A 23,714-nucleotide genomic window follows, 5' to 3' on the forward strand; every position below is an offset into this window, starting at 1 on the left:
ATATGATTATGTATTCAGCTATATTCTTATGTGGGCTAAAATGAAAAGAAAAATTAATCGATCAAGAATACAGGGTATTGTAAGTACAATTTAAGTTTTTGTGGAACAATGCATCATTTGGTAATAATATTTTGTAGAACAATGTAACTTCATGCAATGTTGTACATACACTTTACATCCTCTGATGTAAATTATTAGCAGGATCATAAAAACAGAATCCAGGGCTCCCAGAATTGTTAATATTCATCATTCGTCATCTGAAACTTGTGTAGCAATTTCTTTTTTTTCATTAGGTGAGCTTTAACTGCGTAGTTTAGTGACTAACAACAAAATCCCAAAATATGGTAAAACAACCTAACTAAAATATAGTTGGAGGAAATCTTAATTTTGGAAATTACAAATATATGAATCATTTATTTTTGCAAAGTAAATTATATTTACTTGCAATGTATAAATTACAGAATTAGATAAAAATATTCAAATGCATGAGTAGGATATTTATATAAAAATCATGAAAATAATTTTAATGTAATACAATAGTCAAAACTGATATTAAATTAGTTAAATAAAAATACATACATACTGAAAAGCATAATTGCAAAATATACAAGGATGCTTTCACTAACCATAAATATACCTGAAGGCAAAAATGACAGCACAATACACATTTCCATTCTGCCCAAAGTATTGTAGGGTACTTGTACTGTTTGACATGATAATAAATACAAATAATCAAACCTAGCATAAAATAAACTCACTAATTTGTTCATTTCAACATAAACACATTCATCCATACACACACTATCAATAAGCATCCAAATGAAGACTAATGAATATGGAAATGATCTGATTAAACATTGACAAAATATTGGAAAGTTATAAACTTAATGACTGACCTCCAGAGGCCTAGGTTACACTTGTTCAATGCCACTTTTCACAGATCTTATGAAATTAGTGTTTATAATTGCGCTTATGGAACCTTAAACCACACTTTTGTTTGAAGCTCTTACCACAGGTTTCACATGAAAAAGCCTTAAAGTCTGAATGACACCTCATATGATCTGTAAGACCTTCTTTACGGGTGAACGCACGACCACAAATGTCACATGCATACGGCTTTTCACCTGTGTGGATGCGTTCATGCTGTTTCAAATAATCCTTTCTTGAAAAACATTTGTGACAATACTGGCACATAAAAGGACGGTCTCCCGTATGGGTCTGTAAGAAATATTTTGAATCATTAGTAAATAAGAAATTTAGCATGTGTAATATACTGTACATCAAATAAAGCAACATTAAACATTTTGCTTGAAAATAAGCTATGGAAAAAATAAATAAATTTTAGGTGATGGGAAATTGACTTAATCTGTGTTAGTTCTTTACTATCTTGTCACATGAAATCCACATTAGCATGCTAGGATTTCTTTGGAATCTAAAGCCATCTGAACTTAAACTTTCTACATTATATTTATCATTAAGAAAGGAAGATTAAATGATTAAGTCTTTTAATGAGCGTTCCAATGTTACTATATTTAACCTGTAAAGAATCTTTGGTTATACTGTACTATAGTATGATAGATAATAGAGAAGATTAGTTGCGGTTGCTTTTGTTTTTAAGGTTGAGAAAGCTCTTATTTCATGATGAGAGCAATGAGAAAATGGATAAAATTAATTAAAAACAAAGTGCTACCATTTTCTAGTTATATAAATACACTAGTTTGGAGTTAAATGCTTTCATTTTATGATAAAACTAAAGGTAAGATTGATAAAAATAACAAAAATATGGCTTATTAGATACAAAGTACTAAACTTCATGAGAAATTCCAGTTACTGTATTTTCCATAAAACGGATTTTGAGCGAAGCGAAAAATCTATTTTTGGGTGAGATAGCCATGTCGTCCTGATGGAAGGTTCCTTGAGTAGCTTCCTAAGGGTATATTTGTGCTACAGTGTCGGAACAAGTTACACCAAGCTAGATGGGTTTGTTTAAGCGTAGGAACGATAGAATTCTATTGTTCAAGCACATCATGCAGAGTAGAGGGTATAATAATACTCACAAACAGATTTTATTATAATGTTAGAGAAATAAGACGCACGAAAACCAATAAATCTATTTATCAACAATAAATAAGAATTAGCGTACATAAAATATAATGTAAAGCTGTAATTAATGATGCAAATAAATTACATAGACTTGGAACATAGACAGAAATGATCGTCGTACCTGAAAAGGAAACTTGCCACCCACACATGTCCATTCCATAGAAATTGTAATGTCTTTCTGAGAATGTCTTTATATACACTTCATGTCGAGAACACGTGGCACAAGAGTTTAGTCTATGTAACATCACCTCAGTATATTACAACAGTCTGTGGTGTCACCATGGTAACACAAATTACACTATGTTGCACACTAGTGTCAACACAGTCACCCTTAGAGTTAGAGTCCCATATAACTCACTGTTCTTCGCAGCAGTAAGCTGCAGGTTTTAGCAAACTACCTGCTGCTACCACAAAGTGTTTCACTTCTTGCACCTGCTTTGCATAGTGTTTAAAGAACACTCTCGATGACTTCCATCCTGTAAATGAGTGAAGACTCTCAAAATCCATTGATTGGAAGAAATTCAAGGAAGAGGCGACTTTCCTAGGATCGTGACCTGCGGGTGTTCTGTCAGGATCTGCTCTACGAATGAAGTAGGTGATCTTCGCCCTTAGTTGTTTAAGTGACAAGTCGGAACTCGATGTTTCTCCTTTAAAGAGCTGTCCTCCACCGAAGTCTGAAGTTCTGCGAAGATAGACCTTTAGACTCTCCACTGGACACAGAGAGATATCTTCCTTCAGAGGGCGGATTCTCCAGAGGGTAGCTCGTTCTTGGCGAGAAACGTTGGGTCAGCAAAGAGGGTGAGTTTGTCTGTTTCTGCAAACTGAATCTGGCCTTCTTCCCTTGATAATGCCACAATTTCACTAACTCTAGCCCCCGAGGCTAGAGCAAACAGGAAAATCACTTTCTGAGTCAAATCTTTCAGAGGGCAAGTCTCATTGTTCAAACCTGACGCAAAATGTAGCACCTTATCGAGAGACCAGGAGATAGGTCTCGGAGGGGCTGCAGGTCTGAGTCTAGCACATGCCTTCGGCAATTTGTTGAAGATTTCGCTGGACAGGTCTATCTGGAAGGCGTATAGTAAGATTCTTGTCAAGGCCGATTCAAACGTGGATGTCGTGTTAGCCGCTAAGCCTTGTCCATGAAGGTTAATGAAAAAGGACAAGCAGAAATCCATCGATATTTCCGTAGGATTTCTCGCCTTGACAAAGGCCACCCATTCCTTCCAAGATGACTCATATTGCTTTCTGGTAGATTTCGTTTTATATTCCTCCAAGAAGTCTAAAATTTCTTTCAAGATCCCAAACCTCTTCTTGACGGCTAGGGAGAGAAAATCATGAGATGAAGGTCTCGGGTTTTCTGAAATGAAGCGAAGAAAATCGACTTCTGAACTTGTTGGGACAGAACTGTATCTGGCAGGGGAATTAGCTTTGGTTGTAATTCCCGGATCAATGGGAACCCGTTGCTCCGGGCCCCCTTGGGAGCCACTAGGGCCGCTATTCCTTGAAAGGATCTCAGCTTGGTGAGGACCTTTAGCAGAGGGTTGGGCGGAGGGAACAGGTAAATCTTGGTCCATCTGTTCCAGTCCTGGGACATGGCGTCCACCGCTTCCACTCGAGGGTACTCGTATGCGGCCACGTACCTAGGAAGTTTCTTGTTGTCGCTCGTTGCAGTTCTGGGACTTGGTGAGAGATGAAGGAGAATGAGTCTGCGTCTAGGGACCATTCTGACTCTATCGGAGCTATCCTGGATAGAGCATCCGCCGTTACGTTGCAGAACCCTTGAAGGTGAACTGCTGAGAGGTGCCATCTTTTCTTCTCCGCCAGACGGAAGATGGTCAACAACACTTGGTTGAGGTGGGGCGATCTTGAGCCCTGACGATTCAGACATCTGACCACTATGTCGCTGTCCAGAGTCAGTCGTATGTGGACTGAGGGACGTGATGACAGCCTCTTCAATGTGAGAAAAACTGCCATGGCTTCCAAGATGTTGATGTGAAACGTCTTGAACAGAGGGGTCCACGTTCCTTGAACTTGACGTTGATGGGAGTGACCCCCCATCCTTCTAGCGATGCATCCGTATGGATGACGACCGAGGGTGGAGGTAGTTGCAGAGGTACCGATCTCCTGAACTTCTTGGCCTCCAACAATAGTTTGAGGAGTGACTGTAGCCGAGATGGTAGTAGTCTTTTGAGATCTCTTCGAGCGTTTGATGCGTATCTTCTCCAGACTCCCGATACATCTTTTAGCTGTGCTCTTAGCACTGGGTCTGTCACTGAAGCGAACTGGAGGGAGCCGAGCACCCGTTCCCGTTGTCTTGAAATCCGTTTGGATTTGAGAGGTCTCTTGACAGACCTCGCTATTTCCCTCCTCTTCTTTAGCGGAATGGAAAGACGGTGTGACTGGAGGTCCCAATGTATGCCTAGCCATTGGAACTTCTGAGCGGGAGATAGTCGAGACTTATTGGTGTTTATCTTGAATCCTAGATGTTCCAGGAATTGGATCACCTTCTCGGAGGCTTGCAGGCATTCCTTTTCTGATGCTGCCCACACCAGCCAATCGTCCAGGTAAGCCATCACCTGGATGCCTTGTAGGCGTAGTTATTGAACGATTGTCTCTGCAAGCTTCGTGAAGATGCTTGGGGCTATGTTTAGCCCGAAGGGCATGGCTCTGAAAACGTACTGTCTTCTTTGAAGCCTGAATCCTAGGTAGGAGGAGGTCTGGCGATTCATTGGAATGTGCCAGTAGGCGTCCGCCGTGTCTATCGAGACTGTGTATGCCTTTCAGGGCAATAGGGCTCGTATGTGCTGAAGGGTCAGCATCTTGAACTTGTTGTTCTCGATGAACTTGTTGAGAGGGGACAAGTCTAGAATGACTCTGAGTTTGTCGGAGTCTTTCTTGGGAACACAGAACAGTCTTCCTTGGAACCTGATGGACTTTGCCCTCTTGATCACCTTTTTGTTCAAGAGTTCTTGGACGTATTCTTCCAGAAAGGGGGTGGAGTGTTGGAAGAATTGGGGGAAAGCTGATGGTGTTGTCCTCCAGCTCCAGCCTAGTCCGTTCTTGATGATGCTGTGAGGCCAGGGTTTGAAGGTCCAACGATCCCTGAAGAGACGGAGTCTTCCTCCTACCGGAAGCATCTCATTGCTTTTGGTGTCCGGAGGGCTTGCCTCCTCGACCGTTTGCTCCCTTGCCTCCTCTACCTCTGGAGGGACGTCTAGAGGGGTCTCTCCCGGAGCCTCTACCTCTAGCACGAAAGGTAGAAGTCTGCCTCTCGAAGGTAGGTGTGAAGGCTGGTGACTGAGTCACCACTGGCTGGGGTACCAGTTGGAAGGTTTGTTGGGATTGCGCCACCAACTTGGGAGCTGCGGCCGCGGGAAGTTGATACTTCGCCTGTCGAGGCTGCGTCCTTGGTCTCTTGGACTATTTCTTCGGTTGGGGGCCTTCATCCGGAGAAGACTTCCTCCTCTTCGACGACATGCCCAACTTTTGGAGAAGGTTCCTGTTCTCCGTGGCGGCCTTGTTAACGATCTCCTTGACCAAGTCATTGGGGAAGAGATCCTTTCCCCAAATGTTGGAGGCAATCAACTTCCTCGGTTCGTGTTTGATCGTGGCTGATGAAAACACGAACTCCCTGCAGGCCCTCCGTGCTCTGACGAAGCTATAGAAGTCCCTCGTCAGGGTTGCCAAATGGGTCTTGGCTAGGACCATGAATACACCTGGGGTCCTCTGTTCCCCAGCCATTGTCTCCATGATCACTTGGAGGGAGAGAGAGGCAGCCAGCCGCTCTTTCGTATCATGTTCTCGACGAAGGAGATACTCGGATAGTTTGGGGAGGTTCTCACTGAACTGACGTCCAGCGATGTCGGCATCCAGCTTTCCAACAGAAAAGGTTAACTGGATGTCCTTCCAGTCCTTGTCGTCGGGGGGTAAGGCGAGGGAGAGGGGCCTACATTCCTCCAATGTAGGGCAAGGTTTCCCCGCGCCCACTGCCAGGAAGGACTTCTCCGCGAAGGGAAGACCATTGTATTGGGAGCAAGAAAAGACGAGTGTTTCTTGCTAAGGGCTGGCACCTTAGAGTTGGTGTAGCCCCTGTTCTTCAGGCAGCCTGCTAGTAGGGATTGAGCTTTGTGTGGTCAAACACAATGACCTCCTTCGGCTCTCTTTCCTCCTGGGAAACGGGTTCCGACTTGTCGTATGAAGCAATCCGGGTATGACTCGAATTAGGCCAGAATTCAACCTCTTCAAGGGGGACAGCGCCTAGCTTGTCCGAGATCACGATCCTCCCTCTGGTGATGGGCATGTACTCGGCATGCTTCCACGGGATGGTCATGGATCAGGAAGGAAGATCCTTGACGTTGAGGCTCTTCTGAGGCCCGCGTTGAAGCATTAAGTGAAGGATTTCCTTCTTGAAATCTTTGTCCCTCTTCCTGAACCTCTCCTTGAGGATCGCCATCATAGTTTGGAATGAATCCATGGAGTAGTCTGGTTTCGTTGGCAGAGGAGTGGATGACTTAGAGGGAATAGGTTCCAAGACGATAACTGACGACAAAGAGGCCGCTGCAACGTCCTCTTCCTCGGATTCAGGAGCCACCGTAGGCTCCTCTTTGTGACCCTCGGCCATAAGGGTCTTCTCGGTGGTGTCTGACACCTCTGACATCTTGTCTTCCTCTAGGTGGATGTCTTGCAATGCGTCCGATATGTTGGAATCGACTGTCAGCTGGACGCATGGGATCTCAGGTCGCAGACGCCTTAGGGAAGAGCGGTTCTAGGAATTCTTGTCGCATACATTTTCGCCGTAGGACTTTTTGTCACGGACTTTTTGCCGTAGGAAACTTTGCCACTAGGTAGTTTTGCCGTAAGGAATTCTTGCCCCAAATTGCATATTACTTTTATAATTTAAAGGTATATGAAAGAGTTGACCTATAAAAAAAAAAATAAGTATAGTGGCCTACATACATACATTAATGCGATGGATGGTCTCTGATAATTAGCTCTTACTTATGAAGTTTTAAACAAGCAGTTTTAGCCCATACATACACTCCACTGGTCTTTGATAAATAGCTCGTGCTTCTAAAGTTTAAAACAAGTTGTTTATAAACAAGAAGTATACATACCTACTTGCATACATACATACACACATACATCTAATTAGCTCTTACTTAGTAAGTTTTAAACAAGCAGTTTTTAGCATACATACATACATACACTCTACTACATACATGAATGCCGTATAATTAATAAATTATATCTAAATTATGAGTATAAAAGGGTATGAGGATAATAGTGTATTATAAAACTGAAAGTTTATTTATCTAAAACAAGTAATAAATTTAAGAGCAATTGAAGTTACAATAAATATTCAAATATTAATCATTGTCAAAATAAAATCAATAACAAAGGTATTACAATATAGTAGGTTTATTTATTTAAAATTCAAAATATTTGAAAAAAAAAAAACTTTAATTAAGTTTAGAATGAGTGCAATTTCATTGCAATACTCCGTAAATGGTGTACTTTACGCTGAAAATCATATCTCGAAACAATTCTTTGTATTCGTTCATAAACATCTTTGTACTTTTTCTTCATGTCAGATGCTTCGCCACGTTCAATATCAATTCTTTTCTTCTTTGCTAGACTCTCTTCGTTTTTCAAAAGGTTAATTAATTACCAAATAATTGGGTGGATATATGTAACAGAACTTTGCAAGGCATTATGAAACCCTTCTACACTATTATTGGTGTTTGGTAACTTATTTAAAGTCCGTTCATAAACATTCCACATATCCACAGGAATACATACATAGATGTATGTGTGTATGTTTGTATGCAAGTAGGTATGTAACAACTTGTTTTAAACTTTAGAAGCACAAGCTATTTATCAAAGACCAGTGGAGTGTATGTATGGGCTAAAACTGCTTGTTTAAAACTTCATAAGTAAGAGCTAATTATCAGAGACCATCCATCGCATTAGATGTATGTATGTAGGCCACTATACTTATTCTTTTTTTATAGGTCAACTCTTTCATATACCTTTAAATTATAATAGTAATACGCAATTTGCGGCAAGAATTCCTTACGGCAAAAATACCTAGTGGCAAAGATTCCTACGGCAAAAAGTCCGTGACAAAAAGTCCTACGGCGAAAATGTGTGCGGCTAGAATTCCGGTCACCGGGAAGAGCATGGCCCTCATCCGCTCGTTGGGAAGGTAAGGCCCCGTGGACTTCTTTTGGAAACCCCGCACCCACTTGCGCAGTTTCTCCCGGGGCGATGTCCCTTGACTCCGCAGACTGCGAAGTCTCAAACACCTCGTTGAGCAGGTCCTTGCACGTGGTGCACACCTGTGGGTCCCAGTACCTCAGAGACCCCTGGGTGACAGAGCAGCTGGCGTGTGTCCGGCACGCCAGATGGCCGTAGAAGTCCCGGCGCCGAATGCTGCAGAAGGCGCTCTCACACCGGATGTACTCCTCCTGTAAAGAAAGGAAAGGTACATGAGTATGTGGAAGTCTATCATGTTAGACTCAACTTAATCTTAGATTAAATTTAATTTAATCTAATTATAATATAAGATTCCTTTCCAAGTGTAAGCTTAGGATAGGTAAGCTGGAAATTAAGTAGGAAAGACACATACTTGTGAATCCCGCCCAGCCAGTTGCCGTGACCCTTCCCCACTATTAATTCTAGGGCGCCCGTCAAGGGAGGCCCGAAGGAAGAATCTAGCCCATAGGGGTAGAGTAGTGTAAGCAGCACCGCTTCCAAGGAATCAATAGTGGAATAAGGGGAGCCGATGAACAATCAGCGTAAAGAAAGGGGGAGGATATTAATCCCCAATTCAGGTAGGTCCCAGCAAGGGACTGTGCATGGATGCACAGAGTATGCTAGAAAATTACTCTATTGCATAACTATACACCATAGTTTTCTGTCTACGGTATGTACTATACCACAGATGTACTGGCTACTGTATACAGCCATACAACGGACACTACCGGCATACTGACGGAAGGGCTAGTGCAAGAGGACAGTCCACTGTCAAAATACTGTAAATAAATGTGGAGCCGGCGGCCCGCTGGACTGCCGGAGGTCCACCAGCCACCGGCAGACCGCCGGAAGAGGGCAACCCACCCCAGCCATCTTTCTAAGTGGCAGGGTAAAGGAGAAACCCCATGCATTGCCGAAGGGCCGCCGGCGTGGCTGAAGGCACACCTATCATGTCATCGTACTGTGTGACTGGGTGGTGACCTAGGCTACACTGCCGGATGTTGCCGGCAGAGTCGGTGTGACAGTGGGCCACGTAGTAACAGCACTAGCCCGGAGAAAGAGAGAGAAAGCAGTGAGTGAAGGAGAGGGGAGGGCGGCAGCTTCGCCATCCTAACCCCATACTCCTCGGGAATGAGGGTTCAAATGGAAGGGGAGAACATATCATGATCAGGCTTCCATCCAGCCGCAGCTCTGCCGGTATCAGTCGGCTAGGGCTGCGGGTGGCGGTCCAAGGGAGGACCGAAAAACAATCTAAATTAGAAAGAAGGTCTCTCGCCAGTAGCTACACCTGCCGCCAGGCTATCCCCGAGCAATACTGTGCGGGGGAAGCTGAACGGTTCGGCCCAGCAGGCAAAAGACCAGGCCGACCTTACAACCCATCGGCACTTGATGAGATGTAAGACAGCCGACAGGAGTGTGAGGGCTAGTCCATCACCAAAGGACAGAGGGGGAGGGAAAGGGTCCTGTGTAAGGAGTGTAAGGAGTTGGCGTAAGCCTTCCCCAGCACTCTAACAAGGGGATTCTGTTTCAACACCGGCACCGCCCCAGGTATAAGGAGAGTACATTCTCCAGCCTAGGGTGGGTTAGTACAGTAAAGGGACTAGCATCATCAGGCCATCCTAAACTATAAAAAAACAAAATCCCTAAGCCTGCCTAACCTAAACTAGGGAAAATCATATCTCCCAGTCTAGAGGATGCAAGCACAGGACAAGTCGCTAGGCCACAGGGAGGAGGGGTCTCATGACCCCTCCAGGTGTGGTCTAGGGGGGCAGAGCCCCACTATGCCAGCCAACGGGGTCCAACAGGAGAGTTCATTCACCTTATTGGGGTAGCTGGAGGCACACGACAGATACTCTGAGGTTCTGACCCGAACGCAAAGCTCATGCACAATGGCTTTGGGACGGGGAAGAAAACCCTAGCCTAACCTTACCAGAATCACAATTCAGGGCAAGGAGGGCTAGGATGCAGCCTAGGCTACCTCAGAGGGAGGAGAGATTACCTTATACATAAAGATAACCGGGGAGGTGCGTAAGTATACTAAAGCCCCTAGGCTACTAGTTTATGAGCAGGAGAATCGACTAACTGATCTATCAAAACCCCTTATTTGGGCTCAGGCCATGTCGTCCTGATGGAAGGTTCCTTTAGTAGCTTCCTAAGGGTATATAGGACTACAGTGAATATTCCCAGAGAATTAAACTAAAGGTTTCCAGAATTCTAACTTCTGGCGCGAGTACCCTTAAGGTTGTCCTTTAGGATATCGCATAATAACAGGCGACGTATTCTTGACACGCCACATAGCTATCAGCACCCCACATAGCGTTTACGCTTCGAGGGGGAATTAGTGGCAAGATATGGGAGGAGTTGTTACAAAGTTCTCCTCCTCCGTTACTGTTATGGGTAATCGCATGACGTCATATACGTCGGCCATCTTGCTGACGTCATCACTGCCCGCCAACTCCATTCCTTTTGTAGTAGCGTATTTGACCAGGTGTTTTTCCCAGTTGTTTCGCTATTTACTACAACCATGTCGCAATCTTCAGCCTCTTTTGTCTCTGGAAAGTTGAGTATTTAATTCTTATACTGTATAAATTAGCTCTGGCCGTAAAGTAACGTTTTTCTATCGAAATATACTGTGTTTTGTGGCGGAGCTATTGCCTAACTGGAGGCGTCGCCGACGCTGTCGTTGGCATCGCATGCTTTATTTAGTTAGCCAGAACGACTGTCCCGGTTTCTTAACAAATTGTCAGTATTAGTTATTTAGTCTTCATTGCTAGGAATTAGTTATATTATACCGATAGTATTCTTTAATTTCAGCGAGTGTAGGTAGCCGATTTTATGATGCTGGACATGCTAGCCTAGGCGCTTTAGTTTACTTTCATGCATGATATAATATGTGTTCCTAGTGTTATCTTAATTAAATGAAGATATTAGGCAATTATATATAAAAAATTCAGTGATTGAACAAGGGTTTTTCCTCGTTCTAGAGAGTATACAAGGGGTTTTTGGGCTGAAGCCATGTCGTCCTGATGGAAGGTTCCTTCAGTAGCTTCCTAGGGTATATTTAACTACAGTGGATATTCCCAGAGAATTAAACTAAAGGTTATCACAGAATTCTAACTTCTGGTGCGAGTACCCTAAAGGTTTCCCTCTAGGATATCGTATATCAACAGGGGACGCATGTATTAACATGCCACATAGCTATCTGCACCCCATATAGAGTTAACACTTCGATATGGAAAGGTGGCTGAGTAACTGAGGAGCCGTTCCAAAGTTACTCTCATCCGTGGCTACCTTTGGTACTCGAGACGTAAACAAACGGGCGCCATTGCTAAATGACGTCACGTCCGTCTTCATCCTTTCGCCTGTAGCTCCTACGCTTAGTTGGATTTTTCCCAAGTGTCTTACTTATCTGCTTACATCGCCGTTATGTCTCAATCTTCAGCCTCGCCCTCTTCTGGAAAGTTGAGTACCAGATCCTAGTATTGTTTAAATAATCTCTGGCCGTAAAGTAACTACTACTTTTCGTAATATTTGGTGTTTTGTGGCGGAGCTGTGCCAAAACCGGACGCGCCATTTACGGCGCCGCTGTTCATGTTGCATACTTTATTTAGTTAGCCAGAACAGCCTTATCCGGTCCCTTAACTAATCAATATTATTAGTTATTTAGTCTTCATAGCTAGGAAGTAATTATATCGTGTGTTAGCGCTCGTTAGGCAACGGTCATTGGCCGACCCCATACTAGATCGCTAGCCTAGCCCCTAGGCTGGACAGCCTAGTGCTCATTTTACTGCATGATATAATAGTGTTCCTAAGTTAAGTTATGAAGATTTAGGCATTTTTAAACATACTAGTTACTGTGATGTAAGTGTTTTCGCCTTCGGGGACCATACAAGGGACTGTGTTGGTTCGTGTACCACACTCTCCTAACCTATGTAGGAACCCTTGTATGCTTCCTATTGCCCTTACCTACGGGTAATTCCCTCTGGGTAGCCTTGCTTCTCCCTTATTCTATATTGGGGAGAATCTTGACTTCACCTAGAGTATTATCGCTTTCTCAGCCTACCCTAAGGGAATGAACCCCCCTTAGGGTCGTGCTTGAGACCTTAGGAAGGGCTCTGCCCTTCTCCAGTTTGCACTTGGTTGGGTTACTCCTTCCTCCCTGCAACTAGCGATGTGTCTTTCCAGGCCTCCCTAGCCTAGGAGAATGGTTCTCCTAATCTAGGTTAGGTTCTGGGGACGAGATTCTGTTTTATTATAGTTCAGGACAGTACATCAGTGCTGTACCTGATCTGAGCTACCTATCCTAGGTTAGGGAGCGTTCTCCCTTGCCTTGGTGGCCTCTCTCATACAGAGTCTCCCCATCTTAGAAAGACCCCTACTCCCCTACCCCACTCTATCCCTTTGTGTAGGCCTGCCTACACACCCCTGTCCGCTGTCTTACAACTCCTCCCTTGGGTGGAGTGGTAGGTAGCCTTGTTCTTCTGCTGAGCTGGCCGCTCTGGTACACTTCCCCTTCATAGTGCTCTAAGGGGGTGGTTGCCGGAGGCGGTCCTGCCAGCAGAGGATTCCCCCTCTTTGAGTGCTCTCTGTCCCTCCCTTGGGTTACCTTAGGCTCCCAGCCGCCTGCCGGCCCACTGACGCCGGATGATAGGTGTATCTACTCCTATCATGAGTGCACTCCCTCCGGAGGGAAGCCGGCGGGGTATAGGACATTACCCCTCCCTTCCCTCCTTACCTTTCTCTCTCTCTCTATTATGGTGCCGGTCCCTTGCCGCCTCTACTGCCGGCGACAGCCGCCACTACCTCAGGTGACCTTTATTCATAAGACCCCCCCCCAAGGCGTCAGCCTGCCGCCTCCTGCCGACATACCGCCGACGTCCTCCCTCATACATTTCCCCAGGATTACCTGGCGACAGCCGGCCGACTGCCGGAGCCTGCCGCCCCTTTCCTGCCGGCATTGATTGCCGGAATCCCAGGTGTCCGCCCTACATATTATATCTTATGAGTTGAACTAAGGTTCACCATGCCGTCAGCCGCCGGCTGCCAGAGCCCCCCGCTCTGCCGGTGACCCGCCGATGTACCGGCGGTCGCCTCTGTGGTGTTTTCCATCTTGGTTGTCCAGTGTGTCCTCCTTGATGTCTTTTCACCTTTCAGGACCGGTCTCAGGCGTTCCGTCGGCCTGCCGGCGCAACCTAATGAGGCGCCAATGGACATGCACCCCTTTTACGGCTTCCGGCACCACGCCGGTAGTCAATCTGATGCAGCCAGATAGCCTGCCACCTCCATCTAGGTATCATTATACCATCTGATATAGTGGCTACGCTGTATGGTTGCAGAGTACATTTCCAGCATACTCTGTGCATCTCAGTGCAGTCTCTTGCCGGAACCTACATATTATTAAGGGGTTTATCCTATTTTCCCCTCTCCCCCCCTAGGCTCTGAGCGATCTCAGATCCTTTTACACTCTGAGGACAATTCCTATGATTAGGAAGCCTAGCTTGGCTCATCCATACGGATTCCCCCTCATTTAGAACCCTCGGGTCCTAAGGAATTGTCTACAGAAAAGGTCACGGTAACCGGCTGGACGGGATTCACAAGTATGTGTCTAACTACTTTCTTTCCCGCTCATCTATCCTGAGCATATAAATTATATGCTAATATTATAGGTTAAGTTATTCTTAAACCTAGAGTAAGTAAGTCATATTATGCCTTCCATGTACTCATGATCTCCTTCTTTTACAGGAGGAGTATATGAAGTGTGAGAGCTCCTTCTGCGGAGTTAAACGCCCGGACTTCTACGGGCACAAGGCGTGCCGGACCCACGCCCCTTGCGCCGCCAAGAAAGGCGACCTGAAATACTGGGATCCGCAGAACTGTCCGATCTGCAAAGGTCTCCTGGAAAAGGCGTTCAAGACTCCTCTTACCATCGAGGAACGGGACAATGCTAGAGAGGAACTGCGCAGATGGGTACGCGGTTTCCAGAAGAACGCTTCTGGACCTTATCTTCCAAATGAAGACATGAGGGCCCTGTTTTTCCCAAAAGCTTCTAAGGACGCTGTGATCCCTCAAGATCAAATCCCAACCGTCCAGTTGGTGATTACACCCGACATTGTAATGGAACAGTCCCTGCGCACGTGCCACCTTGACTCCGAAGAGGTGGAACGTATGTCGGAGATCTCCGAAGGAACGAAGAAAACCCTCATGGGCGAGGAACTCGACCATGAGGAGGACCGTGTGGAGTACCACGACTCAGAGAACGAGGCCGATCCAACTCCCACAGTAACCCCAGTGGTACCCGAGGAACCCGTTTCCTCGACTTCGGCCGCCCCGGATCCACTCCCAGCGGCCACTCAAGAGGTCTTCAAAATGCTAGAAGCCCTCATGGGAAAGAAACCGAGAAAGTCTCAGGAACAGTTCCGAACTACTGTACTCTCATCGGCTTCAAGCAACCGAAAAGGATTTCGGTTAAGGACCTCCCTTCATGCTCGGAATCTAACCCTTGGAGATACGCTGAGCACATGCCAATTAACACAGGCAAAATTTTCATTAGTGAAAAGATCGGTTCTGTTCTCCTGGAAGAAGTGGAGTTCTTCCCGAACTTCGAAGCTTATCCGGACTGTTACGTCCGACTCTGGTCCAAACCAGCCTCAAAAGAAGAGACCGAACCTAAAGAAGTGATCGTGTTTGATCTCGCAAAGGCCCAAGCTATGCTGGCTCATGCAGTGAAAGTCGGGGTTTCACCAACTCCAAGATACCAGCACTGAGCAAAAAGCATCCAACCTTTGTTGCTCCAGCTACTGCTACCTTCTCCTTCGTTGAAAAGGCCTTCCAAGCGGTCATGAAGGCTGTGGAGGAAGGGAAACCTTGCCCTGCACTGGAGGAGTGCAAACCCTTCTCTCTCACTCTTACCCCTGATGGCAGGTGCTGGAGAGACATCCAGCTTACCTTTGCGGTTGGGAAACTCGAACCTGATGTAGCCGGTCGTCAGTTCAACGAGGACCTCCCACGACTGAACGACCATCTCCTTCATCGGGAACAAGATACTAAGGAGAGACTCGCTGCTTCGCTGTCACATCAGGTACAGCTAGAAGTCATGGCCGGGGACACCAGGGTCCCAGACTTTTACATGGTCCTTGCAAAGTCACACCTTGCTACTGTGACCAAGGATCTCTACAGCTTCGCTAGGGCTCGCAGAGCCTGTAGAAAATTCGTGTTCGCCAATGCAACGGTGAAACCCGAACCCCGGAGACTGATTTCCTCCAACATCTGGGGCAAACATCTCTTCCATTCTACCTTGGTGAAAGAAATAGAGGACAAAGCTGCCACGAAGAATCGGAACCTTCTCCACAAGTGGGGCATGTCTCGAATGAGGATGTCCTCTCAGGAGGAAGGCCCTCAACTTAAGAGGAAATCCTCGAAGCCTAAGCCCCAGCAACGTCAACCAAGACGTCAGTTTCCAGCTCCCGCCACTCCCCAAGTGGTTGCACAACCACAGCAGACCTTTCAACTGGTCCCCCAACCGGTGGTGTTGCAGTCACCGGTCTTCACCCCTGCCTATGAGCAGCGTTCCACTACCTTTCGTCCCAGAGGTAGAGGCTCCGGCAGAGATTCTTCTCGCCGTCCCTCCAGAGGCAGAGGAGGAAGGGGAGCTAGCGGCCGAGGTGGCAAACCCTCGGGAAACCAGAAGCAATGAAGTGCTTCCGGAGGAAGGAAGACTCCGCCAATTCCAGGATCGTTGGACCTTCGATTCTTCTCACAGCATCATCAGGAAAGGAATGGGCTGGAGCTGGATTCAACCACCCCCATCCTTCCAACAATTCTTCCAACAGTCAACCCCCCTCCTGGAAGAATATGTCCTGGAACTCTTGAACAAGAAGGTGATCAAGAAGGTAAAGTCAACCAGGTTCCAAGGGAGACTCTTTTGTGTTCCCAAGAAAGACTCAGACAAACTCAGAGTCATTCTAGACATGTCCCCTCTCAACAGGTTCATTGCGAACAACAAATTCAAGATGCTGACTCTGCAACAAATAAGGGCCCTTCTGCCTCACAGGGCCTATACGGTCCCCATAGACCTGGCGGATGCCTACTGGCACATTCCAATGAATCACTACGCTTCCTCCTACCTAGGATTTCGACTCCAAAGGAAAAGTTACGCCTTCAGGGCCATGCCCTTCGGGCTCAACGTGGCTCCACGAATCTTCACCAAGCTGGCAGACGCAATCGTCCAACAGCTACGTCTTCAGGGCGTCCAAGTGATGGCCTACCTAGACGACTGGCTAGTCTGGTCAACATCGCCCGAAGATTGTCTGAGAGCCTGCAACAAAGTCACCCAGTTCCTAGAGCATCTGGGTTTCAAGATAAACGCCGAGAAATCTCGCCTCACTCCGGCTCGGAAGTTCCAATGGTTGGGAATCCATTGGGACCTTCAGTCACACCTCCTTTCCATTCCACCGAAGAAATGGAAGGAAATAGCAGGGTCTGTCAGAAGGCTTCTAAAATCCAAACGGATCTCAAGACGCCAACAGGAACAAGATCTCGGCTCTCTACAGTTCGCCTCAGTGACAAACCCAGTGCTTTGCGCACAGCTAAAGGATGCTGGGGGAGTCTGGAGACGATTCGCATCCATCGCTCGAAGAGACCTCAAGAGACGGCTTCCAAACAGACTTCACTCACTTCTAAAGCCGTGGTCGGAAGCATAGGCCCTGAAAAGGCCCATCCCACTTCAACACCCGCCTCCATCGATCAACATCCACACGGACGATTCACTGGAGGGTTGGGGAGTTTACTCCCACCAACAGCAGGTTCAAGGAACATGGTCTCCCCTATTCAAGACGTTTTCACATCAAAATCTTGGAGGTCATGGCGGTTCTTCTCACCCTGAAGAAACTCTCCCCGCCTCCCTCGATCCACATCCGTCTGACTCTGGACAACTCAGTGGTAGTCAGATGTCTCAATCGTCAGGGCTCGAGATCGCCCCAGATAAATCAGGTGCTTCTATCTATCTTCCGTTTGGCAGACAGGAAGAAATGGCACCTGTCTGTAGTTCACCTACAAGGATTCCGCAACGTGACAGCGGACGCTCTATCAAGGACAAGCCCAATAGAGTCGGAATGGTCTCTAGACGCAAGATCATTCTCCTTCATCTCTCGCCAAGTCCCGGAACTTCAGATCGATCTCTTCGCGACGAGCGACAACAATCAACTTCCTCGATATGTGGCCCCGTACGCGGACCCCAAGGCAGAAGCGGCGGACGCCCTGTCCCTGGTTTGGGACAGATGGTCCAAGATCTACCTGGTCCCTCCACCCAACCTTCTGCTGAAAGTCCTATCCAAACTGAGAACCTTCAAAGGGACAGCGGCCCTAGTGGCTCCCATGTGGCCCCGGAGCAATTGCTATCCCCTGGTCCCAGAGCTGCAGCCCACGCTGATCCCCGTACCGGGCCCAGTCCTCTCTCAACAAGTACAGAAGTAGATTGTCTTCGTTTCATCACTGAAAGTCAAGGACCTTCATCTCATGATTTTCTCTCCTTAGCCGTAAAGAAAAGGTTTGGGATCTCGAAGAAAAGCTTAGACTTCCTCGAGGAGTACAAAACAGAGTCTACCAGAAGGCAGTACGAATCTTCCTGGAAAAAGTGGGCCTCCTTCATCAAGGCGAAAAATCCTACGGAGATCACCATTGATTTTTGCATGTCCTTCTTCATTCACCTTCATGGAAAAGGCTTAGCGGCCAACACGATTTCCACTTGTAAATCGGCCTTGACTAGACCACTCCTATACACCTTCCAGATTGATCTGTCCAGTGACATCTTCAATAAACTGCCAAAGGCATGTGCTAGACTACGCCCAGCACCTCCACCAAAACCTATCTCCTGGTACCTGGACAAGGTGCTCCATTTAGCTTCTAGCCTGGACAACGATTCGTGCCCTCTGAAAGACCTAACTCAAAAAGTTATCTTCATTTTTGCTCTCGCCTCGGGAGCCCGAGTCAGTGAATAGTGGCATTATCAAGAGAAGAGGGTCATATCCAATTCACCGATACGGGGGATCTTACCCTCTTCCCAGACCCAACGTTTCTCGCAAAGAATGAATTACCCACCAAGAGATGGGGCCCCTGGAGAATCTGCCCCCTGAAGGAAGATGTCTCTCTATGCCCAGTGGAGAGTCTTAAGGTCTATCTTCAAAGAACTTCAGACTTCGGTGGAGGACAACTCTTCAAAGGAGAAACCTCGGGTAGCGACCTGTCACTGAAACAACTAAGAGCGAAAATCACCTACTTCATTCGCAGAGCGGATCCTGACAGTACACCCGCAGGTCACGATCCTAGGAAAGTCGCCTCTTCTCTGAACTTTTTCAGAGTATGGATTTCGAAAGCCTCAAGAGCTTTACAGGCTGGAAATCATCGCGCGTGTTCTTCAAGCACTACGCAAAACAGGTGCACGAAGTGAAACATCTCGTGGTAGCTGCAGGTAGTGTAATGAAACCTGCCGCTTAAATCTGCATAGCACAGTGAGTTATTTGGACACTAACTCTACGGGTGCCTGTGTTAACACTATCGTGATACATAGTGATTTAATGGACACTTAGTGTTTCTAATAGACTGTTCTTTATCAAGGTGAAATGTCATAGAAATTTTACACGTGTGCCACATGCTCTCGAGCATGGAGTGTTTTTTGGACTATAAAAGACTGGCGTTCCCCTGGAACTTGTGTTTCTGAAAACCGAAATTTCCTTTTCAGACTCAAGATCACCGTCTTTAATTTTCTATGTACATTATTCATTACTATTGTAAATAAATTCTATAATCATTATTGTAATTACTTCTATAATGACTTGCAATCTTAGAAATAAAATGACTATTTTATTTCCCATGTGCGTCTCCTTTCGCTCCTATTCCTTATTAGGAAATATACGATTGTTATAGTTTCATTTACCCCTTTCCTGTCTGATCTAAAGAATAATATAAGTATCTATATTATATACTCACCAATGCCTTGATAATATTTCTACTCAAATATTAACCTTTGATCTGTCTCCCAGACCAGCATGATCTCTCCACCAGGTGAGTAGTTCTTCAATGATCACTTCGAGATATTCTTCTTGTCCACCAGGACTTCCCTGCCAGGGGGGCAGGAAGCCAGTTCATCGTAGAATCTCTGGTAAGGACAATTACTAAAATTGTCATAGTCTTTATGGTCTCCAGACCATAGGAATATTACTCGAAGCCCTTGGCACTTGGATTAAGGGAAAAAATCCACGATACATTAATTCTCTAGTACACTTCCATCAGGACGACATGGCTTGAGCCCAAAAAACGGATTTTGAGCGAAGCGAAAAATCAATTTTTGGGTGAGATAGCCATGTCGTCCTGATGGACCCTCCCGTCTATTCTAGTTCAGCCTTTCAGGACCCTCCCTGACCTACTGTATCGTGGAGATTGGTAGGAGCTGTAGTTAAATATACCCTAGGAAGCTACTGATGGAACCTTCCATCAGGACGACATGGCTATCTCACCCAAAAATAGATTTTTGGGCTCAAGCCATTACATCCTGATGGAAGGTTCCTTCAGTAGCTTCCTTGGGTATATTTAACTACAGGGATATTCCCAGAGAATTAAACTACAGGTTATCACAGAATTCTAACTTCTGGTGCGAGTACCCTAAAGGTTCCCCTCTAGGATATCGTATATCAACAGGGGACGTATGTATTAACACACCACAGCTATCTGCACCCCATATAGAGTTAACACTTCGATATGGAAAGGTGGAGAATAACTGGGGAGCCGTTCCACAGTTACACTCGTCCGTGGCTGCTTTTGGTACTCGAAACGTAAACAAACGGGCGCCATTGCTAAATGACGTCACGTCCGTCTTCATCCTTCAGCCTGTAGCTCCTTGCTTTGGTCGGATTTCCCTTTGTGCGATTTTCATCGACTTACATCGCCGTTATGTCGTTACCTTCAGCCTCGCCTTCTTCTGGAAAGTTGAGTACCAGGTCCCAGTATTGTTTAAATATGCTCTAGCCGTAAAGTAACTTCTACTTTTCGTAAAATATTGTGTTTTGTGGCAGAGCTCTGCCGATCCCGGACGCGCCATTTTATGGCGTCGCTGTTCTATTGCATGCCTTATTTAGCTAGCCAGAACAGCCTTATCCGGTCTCTTAACTAATTTATATTATTAGTTATTTAGTCTTCATAGCTAGGAATTACTTATATCGTGTTTTAGCGCTCATCTACTCGGTCGTCGTTCGACCCCATACTAGATCGCTAGCTTAGCCCCTAGGCTAGATGGCCTAGCACTTGTGTTCATGCATGATATATACCAGTGATCCTAGGTTAAGTTATGAAGATTGTGGCATTATTAAACATACTGTTAACTGTGATGTAAGTGTTTTCGCCTTAGGAGACCATATAGGGGACCGGGTTGATTGCGTATCTTTCCAACCTAACCTAAATGTAGGAACCCCTATATGCTCCCTAATCCCCTGCCTGCGGGCATTCCCTCTGTGTGGCCATGCTTCCCTTTCTATATAGGGGAATCTTGTCTACAATCAGAGTATTTATCGCTTCTCTGTCTCTCCTAAGGGAATGATCCCCCCTTAGGGTTGCGACCGAGAAATAAGTTGCATCTGGTTGGGTTACTCCTCCCTCCCTGCAACTTGCGATGTGTCTTTCAGCCTACCTAGCCTGGGAGTTAACCCTCCTTCTCTAGGTTAGGCTCTGGGGGCTAGTTCTGTACTTTTATAGTTTGAAACGGTACTCCTGTACCAATCTCATTCTGGTTACCTAACCTAGGTTAGGGAGCGTTCTCCCTCTCCTTGGTGGCCGTTCTTGTACAGAGCCTCCACTATGAAAGAACCCCTCTTCTTCTCCCTCCCCACCTATCCCTTTGGTGTAGGCTTGCCTATACACATCTGTCCTTAGTCCTACATCCTACAACTCCTCCCTTGGGTGGAGTGGTAGGGCTAACTTGTTCTCCTGCTGAGCTGGCCGCTCTGGTACACATACCCTTCATAGTGTTCTATGGGGGTAGTCGCCGGTAGCGGTCCGGCCGGCGGGGGTTTCCCCCTCTTGAGTGCCCTCTAACCCTCCCTTGGGTTACCCTAGGCACCCGGCCGACTGCCGGCCCCCTGCCGCCGGTTGCTATGAGTAACTACTCCTATCATGAGTGCACTCTCTCCGGAGGGATGCTGGAGGGGTATGTGGTCTTACCCCTCCCATCCCTCCTTACCTTTCTCTCCATCTATCCTGGTGCCGGTCCCTTGCTGCCTCTACTGCCGGCGATACCGCCTTACCTCTGGTGACATTCTTTCATAAGATGCCCTTCCCCTCTAAGACGTCAGCCTTCCGTGTGCCGGAGGCTGCCGCCTTCCGTCGGCATACAGCCGACGTCCCACCCCTCGTTTTACCTAGTAACAGCTGGCCGACCTTCGGAGCCGGCCACCGGCGGTCTAGGTATACAACCATATACATATCTATCTTATGAATTGATCCAAGCTCACCAGGCCGTCAGCCTTCGGCTGCCGGGGCCGTCGCCTCCTGCCGGCGACCCGCAGCTGTGCCGGCAGTCGCCACGATGGTATTATATTTTAGATACTCAATGTGTCTGTCTTGATGCCTTCTACCCTGCTGGACCGGCCTCCGGCGTGCCGTCGGTCTGTCGGCACCCTCCGGAGACGTTAAGGGACATGCACCCCTTCTCATACCTGCCGACAACATGCCGACAGTCAACATACTGCAGCCAGATGGCTTAGCCACTTCTATATATAGGTATTGTCTTACCATCTAAATCTGTGGCTATGCTGTTTGATTGCACATTACAATATTCCAGCACACTCTGTGTGTCTTAGTGCAGCCGATTGCCGGAACCTATATCTAATAAGGGGTTTCTCCTATTCCCCTTCTACTCCAGGGATCTGAGTGGTCTCAGTCCCTGATACACCTCGCGGGCAAATTCTGTTAGAGGCTTAGCTTCTACCCACCACGGCTTATCCATATGGATTTCCGTTTTGTGACCTTCGGCCACAAAAGAAATTGCCTACTGATAAGGTTACGGTAACCGACTGGGCGGGATTCACAAGTATGTGTCTATCTACTTCCTTTCCCGCTCTCTACTCTCAGGCATTATAATACTTATGAATTAATTAATGCTTAAAAATTTAGATTAAGTTATCTTAATTTTAGAGTAATGTGAGTCATTCTTATGCCTTCCATGTACTCATGATATCTTTCTTTTACAGGAGGAGTATATGAAGTGCGAAAGCAACTTTTGTGGAGTGAAGCGCCCGGACTTCTACGGGCACAAGGCGTGCCGGACCCACGCCTCCTGCGCCGCCAAGAAAGGCGACCTGAAATACTGGGACCCGCAGCACTGTACAGTCTGCAAGAGTCGTCTGGTCGAAGCGTTCGACGATCCTCCTTCAGCGGAGGCAAGGGACAACGCTCGAGAGAAGCTACGCAAGTGGGTGCGTGGCTTCCAGAAGAACGCCACCGGACCGTATCTCGCCACCGAAGATTTGAGGGCCTTGCTGTTTCCAAAGGCATCTAAAGACTCCGTGGTCCCCAGTGATCAGATCCCCACCGTCCAGATAGTGGTGGAACCTGATATCGTCATGGCCCAGTCCATGCATGAGTGCCGCTTAGATTCCGACAACGTGGAACGTATGTCGGAAGTGTCGGAAGGGACGGAGAGGAACCTCATGGGCGAGGAGCTCGACTATGAGGAAGATCAGGTGGAATACCCTGATTCGGAGCATGAGGTCGCTCCCAATCCTACTCCCGCACCGACTCCTGCACCGGCCGAGGAACCTGTTCCTTCAACTTCTGCCACCCCGGACCCTCTTCCATCAGGCACTCAGGAGGTCTTCAAGATGCTTGAAGCCCTCATGGAAAGAAAACTTCGCGAGACCCACGAGCTATTCAGGTCTAACCTAGGAAATTTTAAACAACCGAAACGGATTTTGGTTAAGGACCTCCCCGCTTGCTCGGATACTAACCCATGGAGGTATGCCGTCACCACTGGTAAGATCTTCATCAGTGAGAAGGTCGGCTCGATCTTGTTGGAAGAAGTGGAATTCTTCCCGAATTCCGAGGCTTATCCGGACTGTTACGTCCGGCTCAGGTCCGAACCAGCCTCAAAGGAAGAGACCGAACCGAAGGAAGTAATCGTGTTCGATCTCGCGAAGGCCCAGGCTATGCTAGCCAATGCGGTAAAGAGTAGGGGTTTCACCAACTCCAAGATGCCGGCGCTTAGTAAGAAGCACCCAACCTTCGTTGCGCCGAACGATGCGACCTTCCCCTTTATAGAAAAGGCCTTCACTGCGGTCTTGAAAGCAGTGGAAGAAGGGAAACCTTGCCCTGTA

General features: G+C 46.8%; 1 protein-coding gene across 3 annotated transcripts in view; it reads right to left on the reverse strand.

Moving 5' to 3' along the window:
- Nucleotides 1–509: 509 nt before the first annotated feature.
- The window catches only part of LOC137643954 (zinc finger and BTB domain-containing protein 24-like), a 271,442-nt gene continuing 248,237 nt past the window's right edge, over nt 510–23,714 (reverse strand). For all 3 annotated transcript variants that reach the window (XM_068376746.1, XM_068376745.1, XM_068376744.1), the window contains one exon: nt 510–1,218. In XM_068376746.1, coding sequence (XP_068232847.1) covers nt 952–1,218 — 267 coding nt within the window. In that variant the 3' untranslated portion in view covers nt 510–951. The remainder of the gene's footprint in view (nt 1,219–23,714) is intronic.

The sequence above is a fragment of the Palaemon carinicauda genome, chromosome 7 (assembly GCF_036898095.1).
Source record: "Palaemon carinicauda isolate YSFRI2023 chromosome 7, ASM3689809v2, whole genome shotgun sequence".
Taxonomy (NCBI): domain Eukaryota; kingdom Metazoa; phylum Arthropoda; class Malacostraca; order Decapoda; family Palaemonidae; genus Palaemon; species Palaemon carinicauda.